General features: G+C 42.7%; 1 protein-coding gene across 1 annotated transcript; it reads left to right on the top strand.

Annotated features, from left to right (window-relative positions):
• The first annotated feature begins 202 nt into the window (after positions 1 to 202).
• LOC143114937 (G-protein coupled receptor family C group 6 member A-like) lies at positions 203 to 4,226 on the top strand. The gene is made up of 3 exons (XM_076276778.1): positions 203 to 387; positions 3,540 to 3,825; positions 3,897 to 4,226. Exons 1-3 carry the CDS (start codon positions 203 to 205, stop codon positions 4,224 to 4,226), a joined length of 801 nt encoding a protein of 266 aa, XP_076132893.1.
• Positions 4,227 to 22,667: the final 18,441 nt, after the last annotated feature.

Here is a 22,667-nt window from a genome sequence, read left to right as displayed (position 1 = left end):
CCTGTGATTCTCTTGAGCTTTCATCACCTCACTGTAAGTGGGCTTTTAGGAGTAACTGGACCTTGTTGTTCATCTATACATATGGATTTCATTTTGATTTAGTTTTCGCCTGTTTTTCTGCCTGTCATTGGATTATCACTGTCTGGGTCTCTCATAGGATAATCACTATCTCAGTGCCTCAGCTCATGCCACGCAGCACACCATGTGGCTCCATCTCCTCGGTTTGGTGCTATGTGCAGCGCTTGTCCAGATCTCCCAGACGGAAGGGAAGGGCTCACAGTGCAAGGATACGGATAAGGAAGTGATCATAGGGATCCTCAACTCTGTTCATTCCACAGTTGATAATCTCCAGGGCCGTGATAGACCAGGGGAGTTCATCTGCAGCAAGTGAGTAGAGTCATGGAGGAGAATTGCCTGTTTGAGCATTTTAACCCAGGGAATGAGATGCAATGCGAAATTAAGAGCAAAAGGCCAAATTGATCAAATTGTGTGCACTAAAATGATCTTCCTAATTTTGTATTATTTGCATTATTTTGCATACATATTGGAGCATCCATCCATGTGTGTGTGTGTGTGTGTGTGTGTGTGTGTGTGTGTGTGTGTGTGTGAGTGAGAGAGTGAGAGAGAGAGAGAGAGAAGGAGAGAGATGTGGGGTATAACTAATGAAGTAGACTAGCAGAGAGGATAGATAACATAAAGGGAACTAGATGTACTGCAAAGCGGTACAAAATATGCTTGCCGCTCAGTCCTGCACATTCTCTCAGCAAAAATAAGTCAAACACACTTGTCAATGTATCTCTATCTCCTACTCCATCCCCTACACTTGCAACTTTTGTGTATGTAAAACAGTGTGTGCATGTGTGCGTTTGCTTTTTCGCTTGTGAGTGTGTGTGTGGGGGTAATGTGTATGGGGTGTGTGTGTATGTGTTTGTGTGTGTGTCTGTTTGCCTGCATGTGTATGTGTTTTATGTGTGTGTGTTTGCTTGTAAGTGTGTGTGTTCGGGTAATGGGGTGTGAGTGTGTGTGTTTATGTGTGTGTGTGTTTGTGCCTCTTGCCTGCATGTGTGTGTGTGTGTGCGCGCGTGTGTTTATGTGTGTGTGTGTATGTGGTGTGGGTGTGTTTGTGCGTGCGTGCGTGTATGTGTTTGTGTGGTAGTGTAGTGGTTAAGGAGCTGGGCTAGCGTGCAGTAGCCTGAAAGTTGTCGGTTCAATTCCCACCTTCCACCATTGTGCCCTTGAGCAAGGCACTTAACCCCAAGTTGCTCTAGGGACAATGTGATCCCTTGTAATATAGCTAACATATGTAAGTCACTTTGGTCAAGAAGTGTCTGCTAAATGTAATGTAATGTAATGTAAATGTAATGTAATGTAATGTAATGTTTATGTGTGTCTGCGTGCCTATGCTTGTCTACGTGCCTGTGTGTGTGTGTGCATGTGTGTGTCTGAGCTTGTGTCTGAGCTTGTGTGTGTGTGTGTGTGTGTGTGTGTGTGTGTGTGTGTGTGTGTGTGTGTGTGTGTGTGTGTGTGTGTGTGTGTGTGTGTGTGTGTGTGTGTAACTGTTGCCATTATGTTGAGTTTATAAGATAATTTGTTTAGGTTTATTTTGTAATTTTACATTGATTTATCTGGTAAGACAGAAGAGACTTTTATTTTGAAACCTCTACTGAGCTGCTATAACGTGAGTGAATGAGAGAGAAGTATGCAGGCACCGTATGCGTTGCTGTTGAGTTTAAGGTCACGCAGTTGAAAGTATTACAGTACATGCTTTAAATTAACTGAAGTTAAGAAGAACAGTTTAATGTTGAAGATAGGAAGGCTTCAAGATGATTTCCTTTCGTAGCATGCAGCCAACGAGGTAATTTGTCTGTCTGTATTTTATTTTCTATACGTGTTATTTTACTGCTGTGTGTGCTAATAAGCTAACATGGGTTTATGTGTTTAATACTGTGTATTATTAGTTTTCACGGTTTGACTATGGAGAAGACTTCATTAAAACCAGTAAAAGGAAACCACTTGTGTCTGCCCGTGCTTGAGAGGGAGTTACAGTGTGTGTGTGTGTGTGTGTTTGGTGTTTGTGTGTGTGTATGTGTGTGCTTATGTGTGTGTGTGTACCAGCATGTGTATGTATGTGCATGTATCTTTATGTGTGTGTTTGTGTGTGTTTATGAGTGTGTGTGTGTGTGTGTGTGTGTGTGTGTGTGTGCGTGTGTGCGTAGTGTCACTAAATGTACACATATATTCGTTTATTATGGTCCCCCATAAAGGAATTCCATGAAACTTGGCATGCAGTCAGAGGGTGTCATAATGATCCTACACCTCAGATTTTGTGCAGTTTTGACCATGTCAGCTAGAGATACCTGCGATTATAACACCTCATTTTTGCTTTTTCATTTTTAACTAGTGGTTATGGGATGGGTTGACATGGCCCCTTGAGACCTTGAGACCAACATAGAAAAGAAAGTGACTAACAGAATAGAAAAAAAGTGGCAACAGTTCAAAACGAAAATCAATGGTTCCGTGTCATCCTTGTGGGTCTACATGCCCAAGTTTCGTGCAGCCTGTTCTTTAAGTTTCCTAGAAATTGTTGACACAATATTACTGAAGGAAAAAAATAATAATAAAAAGAAGAAAAAAAAAACTCTGACTAAACCTACATGACCGCTACGCTAGCGGTGGTCATAATAAAGTTAAAGTATGGTTGGTGGCAGACCCTTTATCAGGACCTTCTGTCTTGGTCTCTTAGCTATCTTTCATTTACAGTAGGAAGGCCCTGAATTCTCTCTCTCCTCTCATAACTCTTTCTTCAGGATTCTTGCTCATGTCTTCCTTGTTCAGTGTTTCTCAAACTTTTTCAGATGGAGGACCACTTAACCAATAAAAAATGCATGGACCACCTAGCTAAAAAAAAAAATAGATTAGACCTACTTCAACAGTATATCAGCACACTCACTGAACCACCTTGCTTATTGTATTTTCACTTTGCTTATTGTGTCAGAGGATTCATATGATTTAAACTAGCATATCTTACATAGACAGTGTTGCAGAACTGCTCGCGGACCACTTGGGATAGCTTGCGGACCACCAGTGGTCCCCGGACCACACTTTGAGAAACACTGTCCTAGTTGATTAAAGTGAGATAGTGAGATAACGGGCCCTATTTCAAAAGGCAGGCAAAGTGCAAACTCCTTCAGGAATGGACTAACTATAGAACTATGTGGGAACACTGAGTGGACTCACCAATATTTCTGCTTAAGGTCTTCCCATGGTGTTAAATCAATTGTGTCCAGTTACTAAATTAGCTTTAGTAAGACTTTGTCCATCATTTAAATGAAGTCCAAATGTGTCAATTCCGTGAGAGCTGGTAGCCCTGTGCCTATGCCCATACGGTATATGCACACACACACACACACATTACTTTGCTATGCATGCTTTCGTGACTAAAGCATTTTATTTTGACATTGAAAATGTTATGTGTTACCTTGTAGGGCAGCATTATCGATATTGTAATGACATTACCAATTCTCCTCTTTGACCTGGAGTATTGATCTGACATCCTTCATCAAAAGGCTAGCTGCCATCTACACCATTGAACGTGTCAATGACTCAGAATTTCTTCCTGGTGTTTGTATTGGATATGTACTATGTGACCCATGTGCAGACTCTACCAAAGCTATCCACTGTGGAGAACACATGCTTTCAGAAAAGGGCTGTTTGCCTGTCATGGATGACTACTCTGAGTTCCGTCCAAAAGTTAAAGTTATCTTAGGGGAGCGATACTCGCTGACATCCATCCCTGTGGCCAAGCTTCAGCTATATACTGTACCTGTTATTTTATATGTATGTGTGTGCATGAATGGAACATTTGTTTTGTTTTCTTTTTAATAAACTTCCTTCAGATAAGCACCACGGCCTCTGCAGCTGTTTTGAGCGATAAGCTGCAATTCCCTGGCTTTTTCCGAGTGAGCCCCAGTGATGCGCACCAGACAAATGCCTTGGCAGCGCTCATAAGATCTTTCGGTTGGAACTGGGTTGGGCTCATCTCTATGGATGATGAATATGGCAGGGGAGTCCACCAAAGTTTCCTGAAGAGTGCAGAGGAGGCTGGCGTGTGTGTGGCCTTTGAGGAGGTCATTCCGCACTACCTAAACCAGGGGTCGGGAACCTTTTTTGCCTGGAGAGCCACTTTTACCAATTTACCAAAAAGACGGTTACAAGAAAAAGTTTAGATATTTAATGTACATTTACTTTCATTCAACAGAGGATTTTTAAATACATGTTCTACTAGTTTTAAAAGTAATGTGCAAGTAACTTGAAATGTAAAGTGGAATGACAGAAGTATAGGCCTTAGGCTTCCCATGTAGACTAAACACCACCCCCTATTTTCCCAGTGTTCTTTTGGTATGCAAAGTAACCTCATAGTTAACAACACAACACTCAATTTTCATGACATGACATGTCATTGGCGAAATTGAACATTAGGCCTACTGTACCAGAGATTAGATTTGGTGATGGCCTTGGAGTCTGGCTGGCTCATATTCAGTGAGGTGAAGTTTCATGCAAGAATTGAGGCTGTCATCATTTAAGGGCAACTCCACGCAAAACTGTCATATATCCATAACGCCAACATGGCATTGTGTTGGCGTTATGGATGTGACAGTTTTGCGCGGAATTGCCCTTAAACGTGAGCGCAGGTTTGTCTTTATATTTTTCATATGTGAGAAAGATTTCACATAAGTGGAACCGAACAGGGTTAACACAGCAATACTAACTCGTTGCAGTGTGCATATATAACGGGCAGTTCATTTCGCGTTTTCAGAATCAGTCTTCGGATGGAAACTTTCCCATTTCAGCCCGCTTGTGTTCGCGCTCGCAAGCTGTGCTCACTGACGTTTCCTTTTTCACATTTTCCTTATCTAACCTACAGCAAGCGCACACATCAACAATAACAATTAAAGTGTTCTCGTTCATCTTTTTTTCTCTTCGCCATTTTCTTTGTTTTGGATACAACCGTTAGCTAGCTGAATTTTTAAGTAAAGCATCAGCGGGTGGAATGTTATCTCGGCACAGCATTGTCCAATAAAAAAACGCGTTTTTCATATCTGTACAGTAGGCTACATCGACGTAACCGTGAATTTCAGCGGTAGAAAACAGACATGGGATGGATTAAACTATGTGAACATATATTATATTTCGAACACTATTTTAACATTTTGATTTCAGTAGGTCCATTTTTAATTTAATACAGTACCAAAATTATTCATGACTTATTGAGTAAACAAATGGCAGGTTTGTCCGAGAGCCAGATGCAGTTCCCAAAAGAGCCACATGTGGCTCGCGAGCCATAGGTTCCCGACTCCTGACCTAAACCATGAGGAGAGTGAGTTAAGAATCCAGGAAGCAGCCAGGAAGATACAACACTCACCTAAAGCACAGGTACAGTTCGAGCTTGAGGTCACTGACAATGTTTTTTTTAAAATGTATAATATACTAATGTCCCACACATGTCACAATGCTTGGCTTTCAAATATATCTCTTACACAATCTTTAATTTTTTTTTTCAAAATTAAAATCCAATTAGGCTGCCAGTTTCTCTGAATCTGAATCAGTGAATTAGGTTTCTCTACAAAATATAAAGTAAACTGAGAGGCTCCAGACCCATTCTAAAATCCCTGATTTATTCATCTCCTCACAAATCCTTTACAAAATGCTTGCAGCTATTTAGTAACAGTCTGTCTCAGATATACCATATACTTCCATCAGTACACTCTAATATAATGCAGTGTGCTGTGCACTGTGTGCTTACTTGCACAGTGCCTGAAATTTAACAGAATAGCGTAGTCTCAAATCGAACACTAAACGGAAATGACATCAGAACACTTAAATATAACTTTATGGCCCCGAGATTGGCGGCGATGTCTCCATGTCATAAAGGCTTTTCTCCCGCTCAGGTGTACCAAATGTGTCCGGTGATATGGGAAGCTCAGAAAAGGTTATGTCAAGACGGGGACTCTGAAATGGGCGAGACCTCTGGTGATGTGAATTTGGACTAGATGTACCGCATAGTGTACAAAATATGACTGCCGCTCAGTCCTGTACATCCTCTCCGCGAAAACAAATCACGCTTGTCAATTTGTCACCATCTACTACTCCATCCCCTACTCTTGCAACTTTTGTGTATGTTTGTATGTGCGTGCTTGTGTGTGCCTGTGTGTATGTGTGCGTGTGAGTGTGTGTGTGTGTGTGTGTGTGTGTGTGTGTGTCTGTGTCTGTGTGAGCATGCATGTGTGTGTATGCGTACATGTGTGTTTATATGTGTGTGTGTGTGTGTGTTTGAGAGAGAGTGTGTGTGAGACAGTCCTGCCTTGTAGCTCCTCTCCTTATCTTCCTCTACCAGCAACCCTTCGCTCAACACCACCATCTACAGGCCAATGGGTGTACAGTCACTGTGTACATAAATTAATTTATTTTATGCCCCCCCATAGATGAAATTCCACGAAACTTGGCCCCCTGGAACCAAACGAAAAAGGACTATCTGTTTCAGAACAAAACAAATCAATCGTTTCCAATCGAACTCTTGAGCGGTTCGTTTGCAGCAAAGATTCTAGAATCTTTGGGTTGCAGTGAGAAAGCAGAGCTGGTGAAGATGCTGTTTGAGAAGATGATCCGCATCAATACCTCTCGGGTTTGGATCGCCTGTAATGCTTGGTCCAGGTCTGAAATTGTGGTTACCATGCAGAACATCAACAAGGTGGGTGGTGGGTTCGCAGTGTACAGTGTTCTGATGGACACTTCAATGACAGAAAATACCTCTTCCTTATGCGATTAGAAGAATTTCTGCAAACGTATAACTATACTATAACTATATTATAACTATATTATTTCAAAACAGGTTGGAGATATCATGGTGTTAGATTTCATCACAGGGGATATCGATGGGTTTGAGCGCTACTTGCAGAACCTACCAAACAGACCAGAGGAGATAAATCATTTACTTGAAGAGCACCAGCAGCTGACGTTAGACTGCACTTCCGATTCACCAGAAGACTGCAGTAAACCAAACGCTGACCATTTGGGAAAGAATGTAGACCCCCCTATAGTCTATGGTGAGAGGGTGGCTATTTGGTTTATTGCTCATGCTCTGAGAGATCTTCTTGAATGCAATGACAACTTCTGCCAAGGAGACACAAATTTTCCTCCATATAAGGTAATATTCAGTTTATATTACTTTATGTTCAAGTATACATTAAGTATACTGTCAAGTGTCAAGAATTTAAAGGATATTATTTTTATTATTATCTTTATTTTATCACTTCTATGTGTATGAATATGTGTTCTTCAAATGAACTGTTCTCATATTTCTCAGCTTGGTGAAAAGCTCCGTAAAGTTGATTTCACCCTTGATAATCAGAGAAAGTTTTTCAACAAAGATGGTGACTTTGAAGATGGCTATGATGTCATCGCATTGGTACCAAATGGTGACATTAGACAAGTTGAAGTAGTAGGGAGATACACCTTACCACAAGGAAAGGTGACCATCACTTATCGAGATATATGGACTTCGACCCACAACAACACAGTAAGTGCAAACTTCAACCAAGCAAACTGTCTGACTTTTTGTATGTACTGCAATTATAGTGTGAATCACTTACAATCCAACAGATGCCTGTTTCTCGGTGCTCATCATCATGTAAACCAGGTGAATCAAAGTCGTCTAATAGATCCTGCTGCTACAGCTGTATCCCCTGTGACGAAGGGACTTTCTCTGAAAAACATGGTAGGTCACTCAATGACTGTTGTGAATAGACATGACATTCATATTCTAACAAGTTAGGGTTGGGATTAGGGTTAGGTTTAGGGTTAAGGTTAAGGTTAGGGTTAGGGTTAGGGTTAGAGTTAGGGGTAGGGTTAGAGGTTAGGATCAGGGTTAGGGTTAGGGTTATGTTTCATGTTCATGTGCCATGACAGCGTCATATGTTCATGACAGTGTCATGTCACTCTTATGTCAATAGTTACAAGTAAAATGTTACCAAATTTAGTTTCAGTTCGACTAAATTGTTGATATTTGGGCTCAACCCCTCCCTTTTGTGCCTTAGTGGTTTATGGCTCAGAACATTTGTTTATGAAATATAGTGTTTACGGTAAGTTCAGACTGAAAACTGAAGCATTCTCAGATCTTTCCAGCTGTTTGTATAATGGATATTATGCATGATGGTGTGTTTCCACAAGCACATTGCAACAAGAATTTATAGGATTGGAACTAAACGCTACAGTGCCAATAAAAAGTATTCACCCCCCTTGGATATTCACTTCTACTGCTTTTATAAATGGAATCTTGATCAATTTAATTTGACTTTTTTTTTTTTACAATAATTTACAGAAAACCCGTCTTTAATGTCAAAGTAAAAGCAGATTTACTTAATTAAAAAAATATAATGCAAAATAAGCGATTACATAAATATTCACCCCCTCCAAGCATTTAATATATATACCTTTGGCCGCAATTAAAGCATGGAGTATGGAGTCTGCGTGGATCAGTGTACTTCGTTACTGTACTTAAGTAGAAATTTCACGTATCTAGTACTTTACTTCGCTATTTAAATTCATGTCTTTCACTTTTACTTCACTACATTTCCTAGATAAAATGTATACTTTTACTCCGTTATATTTCCACTAAGCGTCGTTCGTTACTAAAACATAAAATTAGAAGAAATGTGCGACTGCAATAAGGGAGGTTTGGCGAATCACTGCCCCTAGATTGCATTACGCACGCTGCGCGCTCTATTTCAATATTCAGCGCTTGTTTGTTGCTAAAGGAGGAGAACGCACAAGTGAAACCGCCATGAGCATCTAGCCTACTGGAGGACCTCCCGTTATCATAGACGACCACCCCGACGATAGTGGTGAACTCGGTGAACAGGGTACTGGTCATACACCCGTGGCCGTATTTGCAAGAAATGTTTCTGTACATTGGCAGCTTCTGTGAAGCTGAACACTCCGCTACCTGCCTCAGCGGCCTGTGAAAGGCTATTTAGCATCGCAGGACTTGTCTTCAGTCCAAGAAGAGTAAGATACGTTAAAGTAGGACAGGTTCCGCATTCTGTGCATGACACCAATGCAATGCCTCTGCATGGGTTGTAGTGAGGGAGTTCTCCCCTCCCCAAAAAAGAGTTGGTTGGGTCCATATAGCCCGTCTTTTCCAAAAAGTTTTCTCAGATACGGATAGCAGATCCGGCCCTAATAGACACAAGCGTCAGGAAGGATGGATGGTAGAAAGAGGCTAGGAGAGACTGAGCATGACTACAGGGACAAGTAGAGAGGATTAAAGTTATTTAATGTAAGAAAGAGCAATTACCCTGCATGATAAACCTATATGCCTTGTTTGCTCAGAAGAGGGTGTAGAAAAAGAGTAGGCTAAAAATCACCAAACAACAATATAGCCTACCCATGTAAAAAAACATGTAGCCTAAACATTAGTTCAATATGCCTCTTTGTGGAAGCGTGGGATAGGCTACATTTCAAAGGCTTTCTTTCTTTCTGTTTTTGTTAACATGTGGAATAGTGGAATATTTTTTGTTAACTTTTCAGTTGAAGTGAATTATTATGACCGCCGCTAGCGAAGCTAGCGAAGCGGTCATATAGGGATTGTCAAAGTTTTTTTTTTTTTTTTTTTTTTTTTTTTCCGTCATCTACTTCCTGAAATTTTGGTCAACGATACCCGGGGCACCGAAACACCAGGGCACATGAAATTTGGTGGGTATGTAGCCCCACTAGACTTTTACGGAAAAATTTCGTTTGGTCCCCGGGGGCCACTCCCCCTCCGCGCTGGGCCCCCCGAAACCCAAAAAATGCAGTTTTTCCTCAATAACTACCTGAACCGTGGCACCGAGGATGAAGAAATTTTTATGGTATGTTGGTCTCAAGGGCCCACATCAACTTAGCCCATAATCACTCATTTGTGATTTGCACCCCCCCGGTAAAAAATGAAAATGCAATATCATTCTGCTTTAATCGCCCCTCTCTTCAGTAAAGACGTTCAGAACTGCACCAAAATACACAAATATGTGTATGATTAACCTGACATTCTCTGGGGGTATGCCAAGTTTCGTAGAATTTCATCCATGGGGGGGTCTAAAAAATTAAGTTATGTGTACATTTAGTGACTCTACACTCATTGGCCTGTAGATGGTGGTGCACACATATACACATGCACACACACACACAGGCACCCACATACTATCGGTATTAGAACGGCCGATACATAATTACAAATTCAGTAGGATTAAAAGAAAGCCAAAATAAATATTCATCATCATCATCATGGCTGCATTTCCAGTATTGGCGATAAGTAGTCGTTTGTCCACTAGATGGCGCATCGTTGCAGTGAGACGTAATTTTGTTGGAAGTTAATCTTAAATGGGTTGGAAAGACACACTAAGACTACAAGGACAAGACTGTAGGCTACAGTAGTTTACCGCAGAGAACGTCTAAGGGTAGGATGATTTCTGCATGACATGTAATTCCCATTTCCTCTTGAAGCCGAAATAAATCTGAGAATGTTTATCGGACATGCTTGTTTTTTACTGCAGGTAGGCTACGTTAATCCTATCAATAGCAGAACGTAGGTAAAATAATGTTACCGTTAGCATGGTTGAGTGATGGAGGCCAATTTGATTATTGATGTATTTGTAGAAAACCATAAATGCGTTTATTATCTACCAAGCAAATCGATAACAGCACTAATTGTATCTTTCGACTGTCATCTCATTTGCTTATGACCATAACCTAGGCTACTAACAGGAGCTAAGTGAGTTAGCCACAACACGTTCGCTACGTGATGGTTTTTTAATGGAAAATATATAGGCTACCTGAAAGATAACCTGTCTATGATCCCGTGATGATCTACAATCTCCATTTAAACCAGATGTTTTAGAGCGCACGTTGAGATGTATTCAGGGCAGGGCTGTACCTACACATATTTGTTGCACGTGCTACAAAAATCATTCTTTGCGATGAATGATTTAGTACCAACGTTACAAGGGTCAGATACAGTTTTGCCTATGGCTATTCCGTGAGACTGAGGCGCTTTTTGTTTGTTCGAAGTGCGTGTTTAGGGTGTGAGAGGGGAGTCGATGTGCTTTGATTCCAGCTTGGTAGTTGTAGTCTATGCGATTAAAAAACACGTGTGTGTGAAGTATCCAAACAATGATAACGCTTTCATTATGGCTGCTTTAGCCACAGACCTTGAGCTACTGTACAGTGGGTTGGGTTCCGTTTAGAAGTGTCCACTTCATTCGCCCTTTCCGTGATTCACAGCTACGTGAAATGTATTACTACTGATATGCAAAACTATTAACTTTTTCGCCAAGAGGTGGCAGCTTGATACTGTAAGGTGTAAGCCATTGGTTCCAACGGAGATTTTATTTGGGTCGCCAGCATAGCCTAGCGACAATTTGTGTTGTGTAATAGGCCTAGCATAGGGCCTACCTTATATAGCTTATAGTTTGTTAACAGTCACGGTTTTGTCATAACTCCCTCTATGCATTTTTGCATTTAGAATAGCTCTAAAACCGGGGGGCGAACACGTCGCAGGGGGGGCGCCAGTGCGTGGATATCTCAATCGCAAAATTAAACAATATTTCTATCGGGCGCCTACCATGGACTAGGCTGGGTGAAAATCAAAAGATTGCGTCAAAAGATTGAGCTTAACCATTGACCTCATGGTTGCAAAATGCAAGGGAACATGAATCAGCATATTATTTGCACAAACAATAACGGAGAGTAGCTCTTCAACTTTGCCCGTTAAAATGTGTATGAACAGTCTCGCAACGCATTTCATGAAGGCCCTTTGGACATGTCAGTTATTTGCACCACTGGGAAAAACGGCATTTTGTTTTAGACTACTGGTATTTCATTTGTGCATTGACAATAAAGCTGAATATCATTTGAACTAGATGACTAAACTTATGCATATGTAGAAGAAGAAACATTCACAAAAATCCATGACATGACCTCTCTTCTTGATAGCTGTTGAAAACTGCATGGAACTGACAGGGATTGTTTTGTTTAATAATAAATAAATAAATACATTATGCTGCTACCTTCTGCTTTTCCCAAATACAATGTAGCCTACAGGTGTACCTTTCATCAGTCCAGTTGCAATGGATGGACTGTGATGAACTGCCCTACTTGTGATTGTTTAGAGATTTTAAAGGTTTTATAACAATGTTACAGATTTTTTGGCCCAGAAACAAATCTATTCACCTTTGCAGCGCCAGTAGGCTACTTTGTGTGCGGAATGTGTGCAAACACACATTTCAAACAAGCATACACAAAAGTTTCAAGAGTGAGGAATGGAGTAGAAGATGGAGACAAATTCATTAATATGATTTATTTTCGCGGAATGGATGTGCAGGACTGAGCGGCGGTCATATTTTGTACCGCTACGCGGTACATCTAGTTATATAACCTTTACACATTTGTTGAACCATGGTACTAATAAAAACTACAGGATAGCAAGAGGTGAAATGTTGCTTCATTTATCCAATTTCCACCACTATGGAAAACATTGGGCCGGTCTTGGGCCTGAAACTCCCGGGCACTGAATTCTGGCAACTTTGAAAACCAGCTTCTTTTGAAGATGAACAGACACCTTTTCAGTTTCAACTAATGACTGGCATATTAGTAGCTGCTGGACATAGGTGGCCTGTGTGTGTGTGTGTGTGAGAGAAAGTGAGATGGTGACCTGGGGAGTAAGCCCTAGAAATGCTCATACCAAAATGATCTATTTCGACCTCCCTCAGACCGTCACCACGGTCTACACCTTGAATGATGCCATCCTTCTACCTTTTCTCGAGACCATTATATCAACAATGTCATGTGACTGACCTGGAGGCTGTCGCGCCGTAATATAATGCATTCAGGGACATGCCTCTTCCTCTTTGCCTTTCTCGCCTCAATTCTGAGACCGGTGAGTATGATTTCATTAGAAGCCAGTAATCCGCCACGTTATCGTGCAGGTGCCTTTGGTCCCTGAGGATTCAAACTGGTTTTCCCTTTGATATTCGTTCTAGCGAGGCGTTTACTTTCGCCTTCACGGTAGAACGTTACCGGCGGCTTGTTGAATGCAAGCTAGTGTAGCCGGTTTAATTGTTGACACCTGTTGTGTTTCTCTCCGCGCTTTTTGATCTTACAAGCCGCGTGAATGATGCTTTGTTTAGAAAACAAAGGCTGATAATTGGCAGGGTGGTCAAGACTAACTTTCGCCCTGTTAAGGATTTACACGCAGGTGTGCAGGGATGGTAATCAGCCTAAATTCATTACGAAACGTAAGGGCTTTTGGAGTTGTATAGCTAAAGCAGTGTGTTCGCGCACAGTGAGTCTTTTAATTTACTAGCTTACCGTGTGTTCATGCAGTAGGTTAGGAGAAAAGGCTTGTTCTCCAAGCGGTGCGTTCGCGCACAATCTATGGTCGTGCATGCACTTCTGGTCTTCCGACCTAAATCAACAGTATATGGGAAAAGATGTTCTCCTGTCTAAGCAGTGCGTTCGCGCACAGTTAGTCTTTCTGTTCCTCCAGCCTAAACGGCGTGTTCACATGCAGTATGAGAAAAGTTGTTTTGTCTAAGCAGTGCATTCGTGCACAGTGAGTCTTTCGGTTTGCTGGCCTAAACCGCGCATTTGTGGGCAGTGGGTATACAGCTTGTTTTTCTGTCTGAGTAATGTGTTCGCGCATAGTAAGGATGCAGTGGGAGAAAAGTTTATCCAATCTAAGCGGTGCATTGTCCCACCTTTGAAGGTTTAAGAATTTCTGACTAGCATAGTTTTAAAAATATTTAAGCTTCTATAACACACAATGATCTGGCCATTAAATAGCCTTAGTTGCTGAAATGGCCTTAAATTAAAAAAAAAAAGCGGTGCATTGTGCACAGTGAGGCTTTCTGCTCATCCAGCCTAAACGGCGGTGTTCACAGGCAGTAGGAGGAGAGCTGTCCCCCTGCCTAAGCAGTGCGTTCGCGCACAGTAACCCTTTTCGGTCCTGCAGCCTAAAATAACTCAGGATACATGACATACAGCAGTAATAAAAAGGAAGCAGTGTGTTCGCGCACAGTAAGTCTCTCAGTTTACTGGCCTATACGGCGCTTGTCTTTCGTTTCTAGTCTGCTAACCTTAACATTTCCCAGTTTAAGCAGTGCGTTCGCGCACGGTAAGCCTTTTTGGTCCGGCGGCCTGAACCGTCGGCTCAAATACAGCAGGAGTCAAGAAAGCAGTGTGTTCGCGCACAGTAAGTCTTTTTTGTTTACTGGGCAGTATGTATCACTGTCTGAGCAGTGTGTTCGCGCACAGTAAGTCTCTCAGCTTACCGGCCTATACGACGTGGTAGCGCGCGTTGGGTTGCAGCTTGTCTTCGGTTCTAGTCTGCTAACCTTAACATTTCCCAGTGTAAGCAGTGCGTTCGCGCACGGTAAGCCTTTTTGGTCCTGCGGCCTAAACAGCCTTTTCAAATGCAGCAGGAGTAGCTAGAGCTGTGTGTTCTCGCATAGTAAGTCTCTCTGTTTATTAGCCTAAACAGGGCGTTTAGACGCAGTGGGGATGTTTGTCTGCCTAGGCAGTGTGTTCACGCATGGTGAGTTTCTGTTTTCTCAGCCTAAATGGCGTGCAGGCCAAATGTTCACATGTAGTGGGAAGTCTTTGTTCTCCTGTCTAGCAGTACGTCCGCGTACTGAGAGTCTTTCTGTTCTCCCATCCTAGACGGTGTGTTCACATGTGGTGGGAGAAGATTCACTTTACTTCGTTTTCCAGCGTTTGGGCCCAAGCACCGGAGGTGCAAAGCCCTTTTGTTTGGTTAAATTACTATCTCCCTTAACTGTTGTGCGCAACTGGTGAGATTGTTGCTATATTCCCCTCGCACATCCGTGTGCAGGAGTGGACGTCTATTGCCCCTTTGTATGGTCACATACAAGAGTGAAGGTGTGTGTGATGTAATTGTAATTGTAACTGTTCATATTTTTCCGTCAGGGTCTATACCCCCTTTACACTGTGCGCAGCTGTTAAATTGGTTGCTATGTTCCCCTCATACGTTTTTGTGAGTGGAGGTTGTATTTCTCCCGTGTATGTACACATACATGAGTGGTGAGTTTATTTAACTTTGAGTTTACAATCTTTTAAAATAGTTAATTTTAACATGGGATTAGCCGGGATGACGAGGTGCAAGAAGTTCTGGTGTTCATCCAAACGCCATTGTTAGCTGTAATCAATGCAACAGGAAATAACTAATTTAAACACACGAGATGTGTGGTCTCATGATGACATGAAGTCGCATGACTGCGTGACAAAACACAATGGCAGTCACATGACCGCTGAAAAGAAGTCGCACAATGACATAAAGTCACATGACCGCTGAAAAGAAGTCGCACGATGACATAAAGTCACATGACCGCCGGAAAGAAGTCACACAATGACAGTCACGTGGCTGCTGGGATGTAATCCATGTGGGATTAAGTTTACAATATTTTAATGTTACACTTAATATTCTAACATTAATACTCTAACATCTCCCGTCTCTAACATCTCCCGTAACCTCTGTTCTTGTGGGCCAGTGACTCAGTGTCAAATTACTGTGTGCAGCTGGGCTAGGTTATGTTTGAAACCATTCACAGCAATGGTGCAGTGGTAAAAGGGTTCTGTTACCATCTGACAATACTATGGCACCAAATACTTGCCCCATTTGCGGCACAATCATGGACAGACAGGAAGTGTTAACCATGTTTGGGCAAAGTGCATCTCACAGAAGATGTGGAATGCCCATGTCCGGCTGGTATCGACCATTTGAGGAGTGTGGTCTGGCCTGGTTGAACATCCCCATGCAGTGACTGTTCCTCCTCCCACCTGTGATGGAGAGCCGGACAGTATCCATGATAGTCACTCACGCAGACAGCATTGTGTGCACTCCTATAGGTATAGGAGGAAAAGAGCCATAGAGGGCCGTAGCTTAATTCCCCCCCTCTAGGCAATTAGTAGGGGAAGAGGACATGCAGTTAAAGATTCCGGCCTCTAATTGGGGCCTGATTGACTGAGTGGCCAGGGGACGCTCACTCCCAAGGGCCAGCTCCATCCATGGCAGGTTAGGCAGCAGGAACTTTCCCTGTCCACCTGCCACCTTTCCAGGAACCACATATGGCTGATACAGAGTCCATATTCCTCTGTACACTGGCTCTCCTATTGAGAAGAGAGGCCGGATGTACTTAACTTTGGTTCCTTCCAGCTTCAGAGCTCTGGGTCTGCTAGTGACAATGTGTATAGTAGGGATGTAACGATTACCGGTATAATGATAAACCGTGATAAAAATGTTGACGATAAAAATTACCGTTTTCTTTTGAAATATCATAATTATCACGGTTGATTACCACGGTGTTGAAACCGTGTGTTTAATCCTTCCCAGCTTCATCCGAGCCTGCTTTTGACATACAGTAGGCCTGGTACAATGAAGCAAAATTGGTACCCTACTGATTCTGTTGTCTAATTGATGGTTTTAACTGCTATTTGGATTAGGCTACAACTGATTTTAAAAGGCGGAACATTTTCACCGCAAAACTTGCACTGTATCATTTAGCCACTCTGCGTCTTTTTATGTTCGCGTCCACATTATATCCATTCCACTCACGTTATCAGAAGAACACAGTAGCCTAAAGTTTTATTTCGAACACTTAATTTGGTCTCACTCAGGGTAGGAATTTCACGGCGGCCACGTTGTTGCCCCTTGCGTTGGCCCTTTGAAAATCAGAGGTTTACAGGCCACGGTGGCCTTGGTGCCCTTCTTTCAATATTCTGATTTGCGTCCTACTAATGCGATTTTTATTTAGCCTATGGCCTGTCAAAATATTTACAGCGCAAATTAATTTAGTCTTTTACGCAGTGGAGAAAGTGACAGCGCAAGAAAGAAAGTGCGTCTAAATTCACCCATATTTCTCAGTTGAACTACTCGCGAAGTAGCCTACTCATCACACAGACATCACAACTATCACATGAAAGAGCTTTTTCTCAGCTTTTAAACGATGTTAGCCGCGAATTGCTGTGGTGAACGGTTCGCGAGAAAAGTAAATAATATAATTCAATTTAATCATAAATTCTACTGAAGGTTTTGCGTCCATCTCCCTACCCATTCCTCTCGGTGCAATACTTCACGAACCATTCGTTTAACACATGACAAACCATATATCAGAATAAACAGCAGACCTTACCGAACACAAAGGTGTAAAGCAGTCCCCTGTACAGTTAGCCGTTCCAGAGTAATCCAGTTTTGAATTTGCAGTAAATTTCGACATGCATGGCTGTCTCCAAATTTGGGCTTTAAGTTTTACAATGTGTTTAAATAGTTCCACATGATTTCATAACGGGCCAAATACAAAATAAATGTTACAAATATCGCCTAGATATCGGTAAATCAGAGGACAGCTGACTAAGAGTTTGTGAAAGTAGATCACAAAATGCTAAGCATGCATCTAGGCTATTTGAGTTTCTTAAAGCTGAACTGTGCTTAAATTGAATACATGATTTCATAACAGGCCAAATATAAAATAAATGTTAAATATAGCCTAGATATCTGTAAATATTAGATGATCAGATGATTTGCAGTTCTATGTAATATGTCATGTTTCATGTTTTTGTAATGTTTCATACAGTGATGCAGGTCTACTGCAGTGAATAGGCTTTGATCATTTTTATAGCCTAATACTGTATAGTTAACTTTGGCCTTGGTGCCCTAACATGTGGCCTTTGTGCCCTCCACCAAATATGCCCAACTGAAGGCCAAGTGGCCTTGCCCCCAGAATGGTGAAATTCCAAGCCTGGTCTCACTCATTGGATCCAAATAACAGTAATAGCAACCTCCAAGTAATGTTAGGGTAAGTTAAGATATAAGCACATAGCCAATTAAACATGAAAAACTGAACGGGACACTTTATGAAACTACTAGCTTGTGTAGGCCTATCAGTGCTTTCTGAACATATTGAACACACTTTTAAAAATACCGTGATAATACCGAAAACCGTGATAATTTTGGTCACTATAACCGTGAGGTTAAATTTTCATACCGTTACATCCCTAGTGTATAGTGAAGCCTGGGATGAGACTGCTTTGGCTGTTTTGTTAGCAGCTATCAGAAAGTCTGGTAGCGCTAGTGGTCCAGACACCAAGAACTTGTTGGAGGCTGCTGTCTACCCATTCCTAACTCACCCGTGATATTGGAAGGGCCATGTCCTCATATTGGCTAGGAGGCTTGTCGGGCTGGGGGCTGCTGCTGGCTGGCCCAGCTCTTTGGCCACTACGTTGCCACTCCCCCACCCATTGGAGTTTCCAATTTCGGACAGTAAGGGGCCTCAGTCCAGGCAAATGCTTTGGCAGAGGAAATAGCAACGCCATTTCAGAGGGAGCGCCATTGTCACAGTAAAGTCTAAGCGAACAGCAGGCTGCCTTTTACTCAGCATATTTCCTTGTTTCCAAAACGGGAGGGGCGGGCTCAGACCCTTCTTAGTCCTCCGGCGCTTCAACATGTACATCAAATCTTAACCGTCAAAATACTAAGGAAGTGGTTCACCACTACCAACTTGCGATACACTTTGTTGGGTACAGGTCATGTAGTACACAGACACTGTGCTGTACCATGTTCAGTCCCTCAGCTAAAACTCAACTGAAGGAAAGAAACCTTCAACCAATTCAGGAGGCAGTCTTTTAGGGCTCCACCTGAACCCACTCACAATGAGGGCCACTCTTACCCCTTAAAGGATAGCAAGAGTTCTGGCAGTCCTACATGACATTTGCCTCAGCAAACATTAGATTCGATTGGCTTTTAGAGAATCCAGGGGATGATCTCTGCAGCAGTGATGGTGTTCCCACACAGTCTCTTCAGAGCCAGATCTCTGCAGCACTGGCTGACTGCCTCAAACCGGCGTTCATGGGAAAAACAGGCATGTTAAGATTCCACATGGGATGGTCATGTCTGCAAGCTCTGCCCCCATGACTGGGCAGCAGGATGTGTGTACAAGAACTTGGGCAGTCTAGTACATTTGTGTCAATAGATACCTCCCAGACAGGCTGGGGAGCAGTTTGGGAGGGCAGAACCGTGAGTCGTCTCTGCTAGCCCCCATGGAACATGGGGCACATCAGTCTTCTGGAGCTGGGGGCAGTGCATTTCACCCTGAGGGCTCTCTTCTCTTGTATACAGGGCAAGCATGTCTTTGTGCGGACAGACAGCTCTGCTGCTATGTACCATATCAACCACAAAGCGGGCTTAAGGGCTCAGCGTGGCTGCTAAGTTACTCAGAAACCTCGGCTGTGGACATTTCCATGCCTGGCCTCACTCAAAGCAGTGCCAGAAGCTCGGAATCTCGAATTCCTGTCAAGCTGTCATCTGGTCCCGCTATCCTCAGCCCTTCTCAGGGTTAAAACTGACTGTAACTGAGCCCATGAGTATTGCCAAGCATTTCCAGCAGAGATGGGAATTGTTCTCCTCATGGTGGCAGGACCTGGAGTTAGATCCAGTGACATCCAATGCTTGGTGCTACACTTTCTTCACTCCCTTTGGGATGTGGGAAGGGCAGCTGATCCAGTATCCTGTAAGTCTATGCCTTGGGGTCCCATGGCACTGTAGAAGGTTTGTCTGTTGGAGAAGACCCTATGGGGTCGCAGTTCCCGAAAAAGCTGACTACCTGCATCCAGGCAGATTTTTGAGAGCTCAATCCTGCAACCTCCCCTGGGTGGTGAGGCCTTTGAGTGCAACCCCAGGTGGACCCCTGGGGCATCAAGTTTGTGTTGCATAAAACTGCATGTTTGGCCACCTGCAAAAATAAAACTGCATCTTTGGCCACATGCTCTGCCAAGATGGCAAGTGAGCTATGTGCACCCTCCATGAGTACTACATGCTTGAGGTGGAAACCATTATTCTTCCCTTAAGGGGATGGCTCAGTCAGTTAACCATGTCATTGAACTGGAGCTATTTTGCCCTGAGCCAGCTTGCCAAGCTGAGGGGGCTCTTAATGCTCTATGCCCAGTCAAGGCATTGGGAGCTTGTGTTGATCACACGTGGCTGCGTTGACAGGCGCACACACAGCTTTCGGTGCTATGGGTGTAAGTTGCTGGTTCACCCAGTGTCTACACACCGTTTGACCCACCAATTGATGGGGACAATTTTTCAGGCCTTCTCTGGGCAGTGTTTTCTAATCTCTTAAAGCCTGGCGGCTCATTCCACACGGAGTACGGCCGTCTCATGGGTACCATTGAAAGGGGTTGCTCTTGGTGGCATGTGCAGCGGCATCCTGGACTACTCCATGGATCCCTGCCAGACTTTAACGAGTCAATGTGACATCCGCCACTATCGGCTCCACTGTTATGTTGGTGGCCGACCTGACTGGTGATGAGTAGTCTTCTGTCCTCGCGACACTGTTGGGACTAGTCATCCAAGGTGTAGACCGTGGTGACGGTCTGAGGGAGGTCGAAATAGATTGTAAGTTATGTCCATAACTATGGATCTATGAGACCGACCGATGACCGTCACCATCTCTTGTCGCTCGGAACGAGCTGAGGCGTTCCAGGCAAGAGGAAGAGGCATGTCCCTGAATGCATTATATTACGGCGGGACAGCCTCCAGGTCAGTCACATGACATTGTTGATATAATGGTCTCGAGAAAAGGTAGAAGGATGGCATCATTTAAGGTGTAGACCGTGGTGACTGTCATCGGTCGGTCTCATAGATCCATAGTTATGGACATAACTTACGTTCTTTTTGTTGAAAGAAATAAGTTATTTATTTTTCATTTTTACCTGAAGTTCATACAAAAGTGAAATTTCTGTTTCAGTTTTTTTCTTTGATGTCAGCTCTAAATAAAAATATGCTGTTTGTTCTTTGAACTTAAGAGAATTGTGCCTGAAAAGTCCTAGAAAAGAATGTGATTTTGATTTGATGAGTGAGATTAAGAAGATATGGGAACCCTGAATATGCTTTATGCTTTACTATCAGAAAGCCAAAATAACATTCACAATAAAAGTTCAAAATAAAACCACTTTTACTTCAAATACTTTTTCTAGTACGATACTTGTACTTTTACTCAAGTATTGCTCTCTAGTACTTTATACAACACTGGCGTGGATAGGTCTCAGGCTTGAACATCTTGATACTACAATTTGCTATTGTTAAACACTGCTCAACACAGATTTTCTATAGGATTGAGGTCCGGACTTTGACTCGGCCTCTCCAGAACATTCACCCTGTTGTCTTTAAACCATTTCTGTGTAGTTTTCATTGTCTTGCTGGAAAGTAAATCTTCCAAGTCATAGTTCTCTTGCAGACTGAATCAGATTGTCCTCCAGGATTATATTTTGCTGAATTAATTTTACTTGTACCTTTACAAGCCTTCCAGGGCCTGCAGTCGAGAAGTTTTTTTATGCCCCCCCATCGATGAAATTCCACGAAATTTGGCATACCCCCAGTGGATGTCAGGTTAATCATACACATGACATTTGGTGCAGTTCAGAACATCTCAACTGAAGATAGGGGTGATTAATGCAGTATAATATTGCATTTTCATTTTTTAACGGGGGAGTGGGGTGGCAAATCACAACTGAGTGGTCATGGGCTAGGTTGATTCGGGCCCTTGAGAACAACATACCATAAAAATGTTGTCATCCTCGGTGACACTGTTCAGGTAGTTATTAAAAAAAAATGCATTTTTTGGGTTTCGGGGGGCCCAGCGCAGGGGGGTAGTGGCCCCGGGGGACCAAACAAACATTTTCCGTAAAAGTCTAGTGAGGCATCATGCCCACCAAGTCTCATCTCCCCTAGTGTTTCGGTGTTCCGGGAATCGTTGACCAAAAATTCAGGAAGTAGATGACAAATTTTTTGGGAGTAGTCTGGTGGGAGTAGGAATCGGACTCCTTCTTCTCCTAATAGCCTTTTTCTGTTTCACTATCCATTGGTACAATTTAATTATCCAGTCTTTTGATTTTCTCCTGTCTTGTTTCATGATGCTTGGTTTGGCATTAAGTTTCGGAAGTGTTGTTTTATTCCTGGATAAACCAAGCATTAACTTTTGCAGAGCCCAGCAAACCACTTATGCCTTAGGCTTCACCCTCTGTGTCTCCTGCATCTTAATCAAAGCCTTCCATGTTCTCCTGATATGCATGGACCATAATACTCTGAGTCCCAATCAACTGAATGGGCTCTACAAGCTCCTGATTATGGCCCTGGCGATATCTGCTCAAGGCCTCATCTGTTTCTTCTGGGTGATCTTTGACACCCCAGATGTTCTTCCCAGTCATCCAGACCATCAACAGAAGATCCTTCTCTCAACCTGAACTGCACTAGCCACACTAACTTTGTTTCTGTTCCTGAGGGACTCACTGCTGTAGAAAGACTTGGCATGGCACTAAGACAAAGACAGAGAAGACAGTCCTGGTGAGCACACACATGGAGGCGTGTCTTTTTCAAGTGGAAAAGCTGCAGGAACCCTATTGTTTTTGTTTTCTCCCCGAACAGTCTTAGTGCAGCAAAAACTGCAAAGCCCAGAAACATAAAACTTCCCCATTACCCCCACACGCCCATAAGTGGGAGTGTAATAAAATATTTGTTTTGGCTCATATCTCATAATGTTAAGGAGCAGCCTCAAAATTACTGTATT

This window comes from Alosa pseudoharengus, unplaced genomic scaffold (genome assembly GCF_046254945.1).
Source record: "Alosa pseudoharengus isolate Yale_2024_CS ecotype anadromous, Long Island Sound unplaced genomic scaffold, YU_APseudo_1.1 YU_APseudo_1.1_scf_9, whole genome shotgun sequence".
Classification (NCBI taxonomy): Eukaryota; Metazoa; Chordata; class Actinopteri; order Clupeiformes; family Clupeidae; genus Alosa; species Alosa pseudoharengus.
Note: the sequence above shows the minus strand (reverse complement) of the source record. Positions and strands in the feature narration are given on the sequence as shown.

What these genes read in the sequence shown, in the direction of transcription:
- LOC143114937 (XM_076276778.1), top strand. Translation starts at nt 203, where the DNA reads ATGTGGCTCCATCTCCTCGGTTTGGTGCTATGTGCAGCGCTTGTCCAG. An exon ending in GGGGAGTTCATCTGCAGCAA is followed by an intron (nt 388 to 3,539) that starts GTGAGTAGAGTC and finishes TTTGACCTGGAG; the next exon opens with TATTGATCTGACATCCTTCA. An exon ending in TTCAGCTATATACTGTACCT is followed by an intron (nt 3,826 to 3,896) that starts GTTATTTTATAT and finishes AACTTCCTTCAG; the next exon opens with ATAAGCACCACGGCCTCTGC.